Here is a 14195-nt window from a genome sequence, read left to right as displayed (position 1 = left end):
AACTAGTGGCAGTGCCTGTCGATCGGTCATTTGTATATGTTGTGTGTATTTTTTTTTTTTTATTGAATTGGCCAAGGATTTGTATACTTTGAAAATCCTGGAATTGGCTATTATAAATTTCTTTAAAAAACAATTCACAATGGAAGAGGAAAGAAAAGGTAAGTCTGAAAATCATTTACTGAGTGCAAATGTCCTGAAATGACAACATGTAAAATTGTTCGAGAAAAAAAACGGCTTTTATTCATTGGTTTCAAATATTTTCTTTTCAATTACTAGTAGTACAAAGTTTAATTGAATGGAACTGTGATACATTGATAATGATTCAGGGTTATCAAACAGTTAAAAAGTGACACAAGTCGAGTTGGTTTTTTTTAATGAGTGGCTCTGAAGCCAAGGTGAAAATACTTTGGTCAATTATTCGTCCTTATATATATGGTCGCCTTTAAAAACGCAAAATCAGCAATGGATTTTGGAAAAAGCCTATTTGTACTCTCAAATATGTAGACGTCATAATTAAGGGCATACGATACAGTTTTGATCCTGTATTTACAAGTTCGTGAAAATTTGCATGTAGGCTATTTTTGACCTATTTAAATCAAATATAAAATAAAAAATATACCTCCATGTGCTACTTTTTGAGTAAAATGAGGTAGAAATTTTGTACATTTGCTCAAAATTCAGATTTGTGACCGTAATTACTTTTCGAAAGAAAGACATAACTTTTATGTTATAAAAGATAAACACAAATTGTTTTTTGTTAAATAATCGGTAATTTCTGTATTCTATAAGTATTCTAAAAAAAATATGCATTTTTTATTCAGAAATAACTTATATTTATCAAATGTTCATGAATTGAGGAAAATACGTCATTTTTTGCTGCATGTTTATCAAAATAAAAAAAAATATCTCTATTTACAGTTTTATCAAATTTGGGTCACATAATCTCCCTGCAAAATGAAACAAATTGCTGTTTTGAAAAAAAGGGGTCCATGAACTCGTTTTCAAATTAAATCAGTTTGAATGATAAAAATCAGTCGAAAAATGCATCTTTTCCCGATATGTCACAGTTTGACGTCGCGAAAATAACATTTTACGTTAGCAACGTCATTACCTCCCCTGTAACTGTATCGTATGCCCTTAAGAGACCATAAGAGGTAAAGTTGTTCTTTTCAATTTTTTGTCCAATAATTATGACGTTTTTATGAGTCTTATGTAGACGAAACGCGCGTCTGGCGTACTAAATTATAGTCCAGGTACTTTTGATAACTACTTCACCACTGGATCGATGCCACTGCTGGTGGACCTTTTGTCCCTGAGGGTACCATCAGCCCAGTAGTCGGCACTTCGGTGTTGACATAAATATCAATTATGTGGTCATTTTTATAAATTTCCAGTTTACAAAACTTTGAATTTTACGAAAAACTAAGGATTTTCTTGTCCCAGAAATAGATTGCCTTAGCCGTGTTTGGTACAACTTTTTGGAATTTTGGATCCTCGATGCTCTTCAACTTTGTACTTGTTTGGCTTTGACAGCCTTAATTTGTGATTATTTTGATGTGAGCGTCACTGGTGAGTCTTGAGGGGGGGAGGGTAGAACCACGTGGATAGGAACTTTATCGAGACTCCGGGATCGGGTGTTTTTAAGGTTGTAAGCTCGGGCTTTCGGGATTTTTTTTCGACTTTCGGGCGAAACGCGCGTCTGGCGTACTAAATTTAAATCCTGGTACTTTTGATAACTATTTGAAAGGCTATTTTATTTATGGTTTTGTTTTAGGAAGGAGTCAACGCATTTAAAAAAAAATGCACATTTTGACAATCACATCTAGGACGCACTACTGAGGACGCAAGACGTTTATATGGGCCTCTTGTTTTATATATAAAAAAACCGAAATCAAGAGACATGAAAGCTTGTTTTAGAAAAATATCGCAGTATATAAAGTCGTCATTCTAATTAAATGCAAATGATTGATTAAACCCCAAATGCTCCCCAACTGGACAATGCTTTTCTTTATTTTGAAAATTTCGTCTGCCGCAGTGCAAGTGTCGCAATGCAGGTATACCTCAACCAATCAAATTCATCGTAACAAATATACAATAATAATCACGACGAGAAATCGATGAGGGATACTTAAATCAAACAGGCTGCTGGAAAAGTAGTCCCAACTTAAAACTCGGATTTTAATATATATTTAGAGACACATAACTAATTTGTCAAAGTTTACTCATTGTTACATTAATTTAAAGGTAACAGGAACTCCTATTCGTGTATCCTGCATAAATTTAGGTGAAACCGGAAAAGATACTTGCAGATTCTAACATCGTCAGGAAGAAGATTCGTCTGCCAAAAATCACAATCTATCATGGTAAGTGCTTAAAATGAGACATCGAGACATGAAATATTTCAATTTGTGTTAAAATATATTTGTTTTAATGAATTTAGCCTATAGTTTCTGTTTAAAAGCGTTCGTTTAAGAATTTTAATACCTTTTATAGTTGTGAATGAAGTGCTTGATACAATCCTTAAATTTTTGGGGGGAAACAAATAAAGCAATAGCGAGATATTTTCCATGTGACAAATATAAAGAGAGAGGTCAGGAAGAAAATCATGCTATTTTATTAAAAGAAATACGTTTAAAATAGAGTTTCAAGTAAATCAGCAATTTTTAAATTATTTCGCGCCGCTCTCGTCAAGAATATTTATACTCAAATTATAATTTATAGTGAAAAATCAAGAGAGACCTAATGATGTATTGAAAGAATACAAAATTGATGTATTCTTTTGGAATACACAAAAGTATCTGTCAACGGTTCTCGGCAAATTTTAGTTGGATACACATACTCTGTAGACCAGGACCCCCCTTTATTGTTATAAACATTCAAGACAGTTGCACCTAAGATATTACAAATCTAGAGTCAAAATATTGGTCATTGGCTACCATCAAAGTCCAAATTAAATTTGCAAAAACTTTAATTGGAGTAAATAAATCAGCTGTCAATTTAGCAGTACTAGCTGAACTTGATATGTATCCAATTTTTATTGAAGCTTTAAAACTGTCAATTGGCTTCTGGTTGCATGTCATAAAATCTGATAACAATTGTTTACTAAAAGATGTATATTGTTCCAACCTGCAATTAACCAATGGATTTGCTAAAAAGATTGAACAGTTACTTGCTACATTAAATTTTTCACATGTTTGGAAAAATCATGATACTATTTCAAAAAAGCGTTTATTATATGCAATTCATACCAAACTTAAGGCCTTTTTTTTTTAATTAGTTGGTTTACGGATCCGCCGACCCGATTTTGTTTAAAAGTGAAATAAAATTAAAATTTTGATTTCGTGTTGTTTTTTATTCCGCCGACCCGATTTTTCGAGTGCTGTGAATAAAAAAATCCGAGGCGTTCCAAAACGTTTTGTCTGTGTCAATAAAGCGTTTGTAGTGAACGGCGTATTTTGAAAAGCTTCGAAATGACGCAGACGAATTCAAAAACCCAACGAGGGAGGACCATGGAGTCTGACGGCTTCATCTACTTTCAGTTGAATATTAAATTTGTTTATGTCAAGTATATTGTCCTCAAAAGATTTTTGGGTCAAACATGCACATATATTCATACGTGAAGACCACGTGCACCTTAAATGTGATGGTATTGTGTTCACCTGGAGAGTGAGAGATCTTGGGTTTGAACCTTGACCCGGTCAAATCAAAGACTTAAAAATTGGTATCTGCTGCTTCTTCGCCAAGCACGCTGCAATTGCAATTATTAAAGGAGTCAGAATAATGTGTTTGGGTAAGGTAACATATCTTTGGTGGAACTGTTACCTTGTGAGCTAGCACATTTAAATTCTGGCTCAGTGTGTCAGTTTAGCATTTCATTTCTCATTATCATATTCTCATCCTAATTATGCATCTGATTAGCCACTAGACATTAAACAACAATTGACCATCCATCCATCAAATGCAAAGCATATCAAGATAAGAGCTAAACTATTTCTCCTCCTCAACCCCTGTAATGTCATGAATGAACAGCATTTTTTTTTTTTTTCCCTCCGACTCAAATTTTTCAGAACAGTTATACGTGAACAAAAAAAAATCTAAGATTGCTATTTTATTTTTATTTTTTTTACCTCCTCCGACCCTAACCTTTGACACTAGTTGTCCGTAAACCAACTAATTAAAAAAAAAAAGGCCTAATGATAGATATCTTAATTATTGGAAAGAAAATATATTTTGTGATAATAAATCAGTACATGGTAATAAGCTGAGAACATATAGACAGCTTAAAGAAAATTATAAATTGGAAACCTATTTATTGTTAAATATAGACAGAAAAGTAATAGGGCATTTTGCTAAAATTCGTATTAGTAATAGTGTTCTTAGAATTGAACAAGGGCGTCACACTAAAACCCCTGTAGAAGAAAGAATTTGTCCTTTGTGTCTCTAAGAAGTAGAAGATGAATTTCATTTCACTTTAAAATGTATAAAATTAAATATAATTAGAGACCAACTGTTTTCCAGAATTAGTGAAATAGTTCCCTCTTTTTTCAATATGACTAATGAAGCAAGATTTAATTTTTTGTATACGTGTGTTGAGACTGATATAATTAGAATTATTGTTAAATTTATAAGCGACATGTACATTTCTAGAAATGCTCTATTAAGCACTAAATAACTTTGTGGTACCACCTCCTCATATAATGTTTATAAATTTGGTATGATATACATATATGTTTGTATGTTTGTGTATAACAAATTTGTATTGTCTTGGTATCAATCCTGTAATTTTGGATTTTAAACCAATAAAAATTACTTACTTACTTACCTACATATCGAAAACAAACTTACTATTAAAAAGGAAAAGGAATAACAATTACGCAACATAGGAAGCAGACATCAACAGAACCCTACCAAAATCTGGGGTAATGTCGGTTGCTCTAAAAGAGTAAGCAAATGCTGCTCCACATAACTTTTGGAATTCTGTGTCTGACTCGTTTGATGAAATAAACACTTTGCCACCACAACTTGTTTGGTTGATAAACTTGAGTACATAATATTAAACCAACATAGACAATTCATACAACATATATTAGTTATATAAAAACTTGTTAAATTAAACTCAGTGGAGAATCATCTCTCATTGGCAATCATACCAATTCTTGCATGTATCTTTAAATTTTCTCGTTTTGATTTAATGAAACGTATGAATTAATTTTTTCTATATTTTTTTTTCAATTTCAGGCCGATCAGCTTACAGAAGAACAAATTGCAGGTATATATATGTTTGCCAGAATATAGCATTTTTTCATAGTATACAGTGAACAATGTAGGTGGTGGTGCATTTGTCTTGCATTGTATCTCAGGAACTAACACACAAATGTGATGGTTGTTTTAATTTCTGGTCATTGAACCAACAATTTATAAGTGACACGCTCAAGTCCAAACATGAAAATTATATCTATGTTTTATAGGCCTAATGGTGATTTTGCAAGCCTAGATTGGTGGGTCTGTGGTTAGTTAACCGATAGAATTAAACAATGTTAATTTGTAAATCAATTTATAACTTTGACCAATATTTTTAATATGTTGGTTATTTCCCTTTGAACAGAAACTGGATCAAGTTTATTATTTTTTTTCCCCATTGCAGCCAGATAGAGACACATTGCTTGTTATGCTTAATAAAAGAATGTAAATTTTCACTGTCGAATGTGAGAAGTGCATGCATGTACCACGTTCAAGTTTGTGGTTGAGAACAATTTAATACAAGGGACTTGACACCAAATGTAGATGATTAACTACATGTAGACAAGCTGCATGGTTTAATACATATCATAATGCAGAAAACTGTATATTTTTTCATTGCATAGGAATTATATTGTGTCAGACCACATGCATTTTGTCTATAAATATGATAAATGAATAAATATTTGTTTTCTATTTTGTAGAGTTTAAGGAAGCTTTCAGCTTGTTTGATAAAGATGGTGATGGAACCATTACCACAAAAGAACTTGGTACAGTTATGAGGTCATTGGGACAGAATCCAACAGAAGCTGAACTCCAAGATATGATCAATGAAGTGGATGCTGATGGTATAAAAAAAATATGTTCTATATATTCATACATGCAACTTTTTAATGGGTGGGTTTTTGGTTTTTTTTTTTCTTCATATGTATGGACATTTGTTTGCCTTCTTGTACAGAAGTTTGCATCATTGAACCAAATGTTATGAAACTTATACACAATGCTTATTACCAGAAAACTCAGATGAAGTAACAATATAGGTATTGTCAGTTATACAGCTCTTGAGTTGTGTCCCTTTATATCATGTACAAGCAAGTGCATCCATCATCTTTGTCACATTAACAGATTCCCTATTAATTTCATATTTTGGTCTGGTGTAAGTATCAATTTCTATGGCAGCTGTAGAAATTTTACGAATCTCTTGACATGAAGAAAATTACCGGTAACATTTTTTATAAAAATAAACGCTTTCATCATATTTTAATAAAGTAGCCAATTTATTTTGCCAAAATAGGAATCTTTTTAAAAAAATCCTCATTATAACAGGTACTGGAAAATAGATAATATATATTCAATTTGTTTGCATGAAAGGTTATTCATTTTAAATATTATATCATACATGTATGCCATACAAAATTGATACTTTTGTGATGTGATTTTAGAATATAAAAAATACAGTGACTGAGTTTGTTTTCTGGCTATACAATTTAGAGCTTGACATATTGCTTAACCCTTTCGCCAATGAGCCCTGGCCTTGCAGTCATAAAACTTTCAAGCACAATTTTTGTACTCAAACTCAAAAATCAACCAATCAAAATACTGGATTTCATGTTTCGAACATGATTTTTGTGCTCAGAGCGCTGAGCATCTTTTATATTTCCCGCTCAAAACAGTGCAAACATGAGGTATCTTTCTTTGATGAAAGTGTAAACATAGCGCTTCCGTTAATTGAAAACCGTGTCAAAATCGAAGGAAATTTACGGAATTTACGAGAATTTGAAATGAGGGAACATTTTTGGGGATAGAATATGGAAGAATTGAAGCCGAACTAGTATACTTTTTGTCGAGCCTTCGACTTTAGTCGAAAAAACGAGACTAAGCGATCCTACATTCCGTCGGCGGCGGCCACAAATATTCACTCTGTGGTTAAAGTTTTTAAAATTTTATAACTTTCTTAAACTGTACTGGGTTTGTACCAAACTTTGACAAAAGCTTGTTTATGATCATAAGATAGTATCCAGAAGTAAATTTTGTTAAAAGATAACTCCATTTTTTCAGTATTTTACTTTTAAATGGACTTAGATTTTCTTCCAGTTAACATTACATACAGTCTGCAGTTAAAGTTTTTTTAAAAATTATTAGATTCATAAACTATCCTAGATTTTTACCAAACTTGGAAAGAAGCTTCTTACAATGATAAGATAGTATCAAGAGGAATATTTTTATTTATTTTTTTCGTCATTTTGGTTGAGCCTGTGATTTACAGCAAAAGTAGGCGAGACACTGGGTTCTGCGGAACCCTTACAAATTTTTTGACATAAAATGACTACAAAACACATGGAATGGACATCGTTCAGTGTGAGGAATTTGTACCTCGAAAAACTTTTCAAAATTTTGCAGTTTTGGGTTAAAAAATTAAGATGTGGGGTCAAAGAGCAGAATTTTCAGAATTTCACTTAAATATTGCTGAAAAATTAAAAATTTGAATATTTTATGAGGAAAAAATTATCTAAACTTAAAAAAAAACCTGAACATGGTGTTAGTGAATGAAATAAATACACAAATAACTACAAACAAGTTTTTATTGACATTTTTTATAAAGATCTCCCACTTGAGTAATAGTAGCCAGGGAAGCCATTGTCTCAGAACAGCTTCTGTCTGGGTAGCAATCGGTGAAAGGGTTAATAGACACATCATTGACTTGTTCCCTCTAGATGTCTATTGATTTTTTTTTCTTTTTAGGCAATGGAACAATAGACTTTCCAGAGTTTTTGACAATGATGGCCAGAAAAATGAAGGACACAGACAGTGAAGAAGAAATCAGGGAAGCATTCCGTGTGTTTGACAAAGATGGTAATGGTTTCATTAGTGCAGCAGAATTGAGACATGTAATGACAAATTTGGGTGAAAAATTAACAGATGAAGAAGTAGATGAAATGATTCGTGAAGCAGATATAGATGGTGATGGACAAGTTAATTATGAAGGTGTGTATATACATGTATATAGATTTCATTAGGGAATATTTTGATTTTAATTTTTGCTCTAACTGGCCATATTGGCCATAATTTTGTTACAGTGACATCTGTAAATTTCTGCAATGTAAGGCTGTAGGTCAGGGTGATAAATAAAACATGTGGAGTACATACATAAATCATGAAACCTCAACTTAACAAAATCAGTAATAGACCAGTGCCTATACAATAATTGTGAATTTCAAGGAATAAATTTGAAGATCATACTGACAAGGACATTTTAAATAGCTCATTAATAAGTCCTTTATTTGAGAGCAAAATGATAAATTTTATAAAATCAATGCTGCTGAAGTATTTCCAATTCTGTGAAGGGACTATACTAAAACTAACTTGGGCAAAATAACACATGCCATCACTTTTCACATCTTATTTCTTTAACTTCAACATAAACATATATATAGCATAGATGCCAACTATTACGATTTTTCCGTAGTTTTTCCGATTTTGCGATACAAACTACGCTATTACGGTCAAAGTCGAATAGTTACGGATTCCCAATCATCGCCGTTCAATTTTGTAAATCGCGGATTTTTATCATTACTTTTCCGTCCTGGTCCGGTATTTAGAAAACGACAATGTAATGTTTCGGGTTTCTCGGGAGTTATCAACCTATTGATGGGAACTAACTGACTTCCGAAGAGGAAAACTTGCATTTTATGAAGTAGCTTTCCCCCTTTCTCTACTTCTCCTTGACAAAACGAAAATGTACGAGTCGAGAACATCTAAACAATTAATGAATGGAATTCATACTACAGACAACATGTTGAACGACAAATTTTAGTGCACATCATTTTGCAACCACTCGTCAGTAATTTTTATTGGTAAATGCAAGTTTTTGAATGATTACTGAAAACTTTTCAAAAATACGGAAAATTTGATAGTTTGTTACTGATTGTCTCAAAAGGGGTTGGCATCTATGATATAGAATCCAGGCAGAGTGATAGGATTTCATTGATATTTGTACAAAGCTATTATCAGTATCACATTTAGTTTTTGTGAAACTTGAGTGTCTTGAATTGCATGGACTTATGTTTTCTTTCTCTTTCTTTCCAGAGTTCGTAACGATGATGACCTCAAAGTAACCGATGGAAGGATTTGTTACCATTCTTCATTTTTCATAGCTTCCATTCATTAATACCAGCATTGTGCTACCCTGTGCACTTAATTCTAGTCATTTTTTCAATTTTTTGTATAAGGTTGTAGGTCATGTTCTTGTATTTAAATTTGACTGATTTGGATAAAAGGAAAATGAATGCAAGGAATAAAATATACAAATGTCAAGTGTTGCAGCATTAAAAATTGTGTTCATGATCAAATCAACAAGTGTACAAGGAAATTTCCTTGGAAAATATGTGTGACAACAGAAATGTTTTATGGGGAGGGTGGAAATTATTTCACAATTACTCACTAATAGCCTTCTTGGAAAAGGATGGCTTGTACTATTTGTTTCTTAATATCTGTGACAGTGTTGTTACCAAACAGGTGGATGTATATTTATTATTTTTTTCTTAAAAAATTGAGCTGTATTTATTCTGTAAATCATGAATGTAAAAAAAAAAGACTGATGTAAAAGAAAAGGAGTCTTGTGTTGGTATCATTTGCAAAACATACTTTTATGATGTACTATACATTGCTTTAACTAAGTCAATCTGAAGTGATTGTAGCCTGTTTCAAATGATTACACCCTGTAATGTATTTTCACATTCATCTCCCATAAATTATTCAATCAGCCGTAAGAATATTTTCATGGTTCCGTGATCAATGTTATTGTTAATTTCTCTAAAAACTACTAGCAAAAGGTCAACTACAAATGTGCATGTCACAGCTCTTTAATATATAATCTGGACCTTCTACCATACTAGATATTTGCCACAAACAGCAAACTGAATATGATGCAATGATTTCGATGTGTGTACCAACTCCCCCATATTTCAATTTAGTTAAACTTTGCCACCATGCTGATACAACCCCAGGAGAGAGAGTGTTAAAATCTTTGATGGTTCATGGAAAGAAAGAATCTTTCTGGTAATCACTTGTTACTGCTGGAATTTTTTAGGCAGCGGTCATGCATGTTTCTTTAAGATCATTTAGGTGGCATCAAGTGACCTTCCTTGACCTTGTCATCAATTAATTTGTTAACATCAAATTTTAACATCAAATTTTTTGGATTTGTTCTTTTTCTCTTATACTCTATTCTAATAGGTCAATTATATTTGATGATGATGGTATTTAGTTGCAGTGGACTGGCAAATGGGAAATGCATATTTAGGATAACATTTTAATATGACTATGCATCCTGCTATTGGTTTACTGGGCCTTTTACTGCACATGCCATCATTTTTTTAGGGTCATTAATTTAGCACGGTCCTTGTATATCTTGTAGTATAATGAAACTTTATTTAAAACAAAATTACTGATTCATGAATGAAATTAAACACTGCTACAGAAATGATGAAGATGGGCAAAAGATGAGACACAACCAAACTAACACCTGTGACTATTTTAGTATAATAGTCCCAGCTATCACTAAAAACGTGTTGATTTTTGGATGGAGGAGAAAACATTGAAGAGTTGGTTGCTAAAAATAAGATTGAAATTAACAATCTGCACCAAAAACTTTTTCAACTTCTAGTCCGAAGACCAATATTCTGAGATTTTTCCTAATGGTCCAAACCAAGTTTTGCAAAAACTTGCACTAGTCCAAATGAAATTTTACTAGTCTGGGGCATCGGACTAGTGGCTAAATTTGTTTCTTTAATTATGTACGTCGTGTCTTTCAAAATCAGATCATGACCAGTTAATTATAGATCCAGTTCGAATTTTGTTCTGGTCCATAGAGATGTGAGAGTGAGGATTTAGGTACCCTTGCTCTGGTTTAATATTAAACATGGAAAATCCAGTCTTTCCTCGTACTCTCGTATTGGGCGATTCCATGCTTGATAGATAGAAGACTATTATTGGTGCCCTGTATTAGCTTTCTTTCATATAAAACATGTAAATGTCTCGACAACTGTATCGAAATTTGAGAGGGCAGGAATTTCTTAGAAATGTACATTTACACCACTGGGTCGATGCCACTGCTGGTGGACGTTTCGTCCCCGAGAGTATCACCAGCCTAGTCAACATTTCGGTGTTGACATGAATATCAATAATGTGGTCATTTTTATAAATTTCCTGTTCACAAAATTTTAATTTTTCGAAAAAAACGGGATTTTCTTACCCCAGGCATAGATTACCTTGGCCGTATCTGGCACAACTTTTTGGAATTTTGGATTCTCATTGCTCTTCAACTCGGTACTTGTTTGGCTTTATAAATATTTTGATATGAGCGTCTCTGATGAGTCTTGTGTACACGGAAAAAAAAGTAAAATCACAAAAATACTGAACTCAGAGGAAAATCAATTAGGAAAGTCCATAATACATGGCAAAATCAAATAACAAAACGAATGGACAAGAACTCAAATTCCCGACTTGGTACAGGCAAAATGTAGAAAATGGTTAAGTAAAGTAAAGTAAAGTAATTTTTATTTAAAGTCTGGTTGCATATATATACATAATAACAATGAACATGAGCTCTTAAGAGCTCTTTAACCGACTGATATTAATAAACAAAACATACATGTAATAACATCAGACACACATACAACACAAACATGCAAACAGACAGCACATATATATATTAATACATAGATAGCACATGCAGAATAAAAGCTAAGCAAGATAGATTAAAACAAATGTCTAATATCAGCACATATAGAGTAGCACATGCAAACTTAAACACTTTAAGCACAAACAAAAGACTGCATGCAGCTATAGCAAAGGTAATGCATAAGCAAAAGAAATAAATGGCTAAATAAAAAATAAAAATAACTGCAAAAAAATAAAACATAAAAAAAAACCAAACAAACAGCAGGCTTCGAGATCAAGTTATGGGGCAGCAAGTAAGTACATTATTTACAAGAACTGCATGTACATTTTTCTGAAAAACACCAGGTGGAGATAAAATTTTTGAACTGGCCAAAAGTTGATAAGCTCCTTGCCTCATTTGGCAAGGAGTTCCAGAGTTTTACTGCCTCATAACTAAAGTTTTTCTTACCATACCTTGTTGTTTTTGGCCGTGGTATATCTGCTATGCCTTTGTACCTGAAGTTATATGAATTTTCTTTAATATTTACTAAATTATGTAGGAATACTGGACTTGATTTATTTATTATTTTATATGTCTCTAATGCCATGGTTCTCAATCTTCTGATTTTTAGTGCTGGTAGCTTAGATTGTTCAAGAAGTGTATTGTAAGAATTTGTGGATTAAACCTGGTTCTATAGCGCTAACCCTCTCACAGTCTCATCAAATTCCGTTATATTTACATGATGCGTTAAATAAACAGTCACAATTAATAAAATAGTCAAATTATGGGTACATCAGTCATCATCGTATAACAATTTAACTGAACACAAAAACATCTATCTACGAAAACACATTATTTGATTTGAGTGTCTGACGTCAGAAAATTTTATACGTCACATAAATGTGTCGTTCAATGTGCATACAAACTTTTAAAATGTACATAGGCAATGTAAGCATACAGGGTTAAAAAGTCAAAAGTATGTAAGAATAGATTACAGAAATAGACCGATATTCAAACTAGTCCAAAAGTTATAGGTAGAATTTATGAGAATCCAAAAATAGTTAATACCAGTTCAACGTATATCAATATATCATAATGACATATAATAGACCAATATAATACTGACGGCCGGGATCTTTTAAATTACAGAGTCGCGTAATAAGAACAAAAGAAATACAAAAAGTCGCATATACAAAACAAACCACAAACACCGAGCCACGTCAAGCTGATCATCACATTAAACCATTCAACAGTAAAAGTAATATTAATAATAGAACAAAGACAAATGAAAGAACAATAAAACATGTTAAGATGATAAACAACATCAGTACGCAGAATCTATACATCAAGACCATCGTGTATTATTTGAGAAATTGATGCGGAATATTTATCAACAAGGTCTTGATACCTTCCGATGAACTTTTTTAGAAAAAGGACGAGACGCTTTGACATATCCCTGGTTCATCAACTTTCTACTCAGTCAGATGAGTCTTGTGTACACGAAACGCGCGTCTGGCGTACTAGATTATAATCCTGGTACTTTTGATAACTTAATTAAGTAAAACAAAGATTTTCGTTAACATGTAAGGCAAAAAATCGCTTGGTCAGTACCTATATCCGCTGTACGATGATAAACGGTGTGCATGCAGTGACAGCAATGATATCCTTTTAGGGTGTGCTTGACTTTGATGACTGCACGAGGTGTTTTTTGATAATTTTTTGGTCGTATATTGGTATCACGTCGTCGTCGTCCGAAGACATTTGGTTTTCGAACTATAACTTTAGTATAAGTAAATAGAAATCTATGAAATATTAACACAAGTTATACAACCACAAAAGGAAGGTTGGGATTGGTTTTGGTCCCAACAGTTGGGGGAATTAGGGGCAAAAAAGGGCCCAAATAAGCATTTTCTTGGTTTTCGCACTATAACTTTAGTTTATGTAAATAGAAATCTATCAAATTTTGACACAAGGTTTATGATCACAAAAGGAAGGTTTGGATTGATTTTGGGAGTTTTGGTTCCAACAGTTTAGGAATTAGGGGTCAAAAAAGGGCCCAATTAAGCATTATTCTTGGTTTTCGCACAATAACTTTAGTATAAGTGAAAAGAAATCAATGAAATTTAAACACAAGGTTTATGACCACAAAAAGGAAGGTTGGGAGTTGAAGGTTTAGGAATTAGGGATCAAAAAGGGGCCCAAATAAGCATTATTCTTGGTTTTCGCACCATAACTTTAGTATAAGTAAATAGAAATCTATGAAATTTAAACACCAGGTCTATGACCTTAGAAGGAA

General features: G+C 32.7%; 1 protein-coding gene across 1 annotated transcript; it reads left to right on the top strand.

Moving 5' to 3' along the window:
* Positions 1–2089: 2089 nt before the first annotated feature.
* LOC134712600 (calmodulin) lies at positions 2090–9552 on the top strand. Its single transcript, XM_063574318.1, has 5 exons — positions 2090–2363; positions 5239–5269; positions 5943–6086; positions 7981–8223; positions 9325–9552. Exons 1-5 carry the CDS (start codon positions 2361–2363, stop codon positions 9351–9353), a joined length of 450 nt encoding a protein of 149 aa, XP_063430388.1. The 5' UTR covers positions 2090–2360; the 3' UTR covers positions 9354–9552.
* The last annotated feature ends 4643 nt before the right edge of the window (positions 9553–14195 follow it).

Source organism: Mytilus trossulus, chromosome 3 (assembly GCF_036588685.1).
Source record: "Mytilus trossulus isolate FHL-02 chromosome 3, PNRI_Mtr1.1.1.hap1, whole genome shotgun sequence".
NCBI lineage: Eukaryota > Metazoa > Mollusca > Bivalvia > Mytilida > Mytilidae > Mytilus > Mytilus trossulus.
Note: the sequence above shows the minus strand (reverse complement) of the source record. Positions and strands in the feature narration are given on the sequence as shown.

Coding starts and splice junctions, on each gene's coding strand:
- LOC134712600 (XM_063574318.1), top strand. Junction 5,270..5,942: donor TACAGAAGAACAAATTGCAG/GTATATATATGT, acceptor TCTATTTTGTAG/AGTTTAAGGAAGCTTTCAGC. Junction 8,224..9,324: donor TGGACAAGTTAATTATGAAG/GTGTGTATATAC, acceptor CTTTCTTTCCAG/AGTTCGTAACGATGATGACC.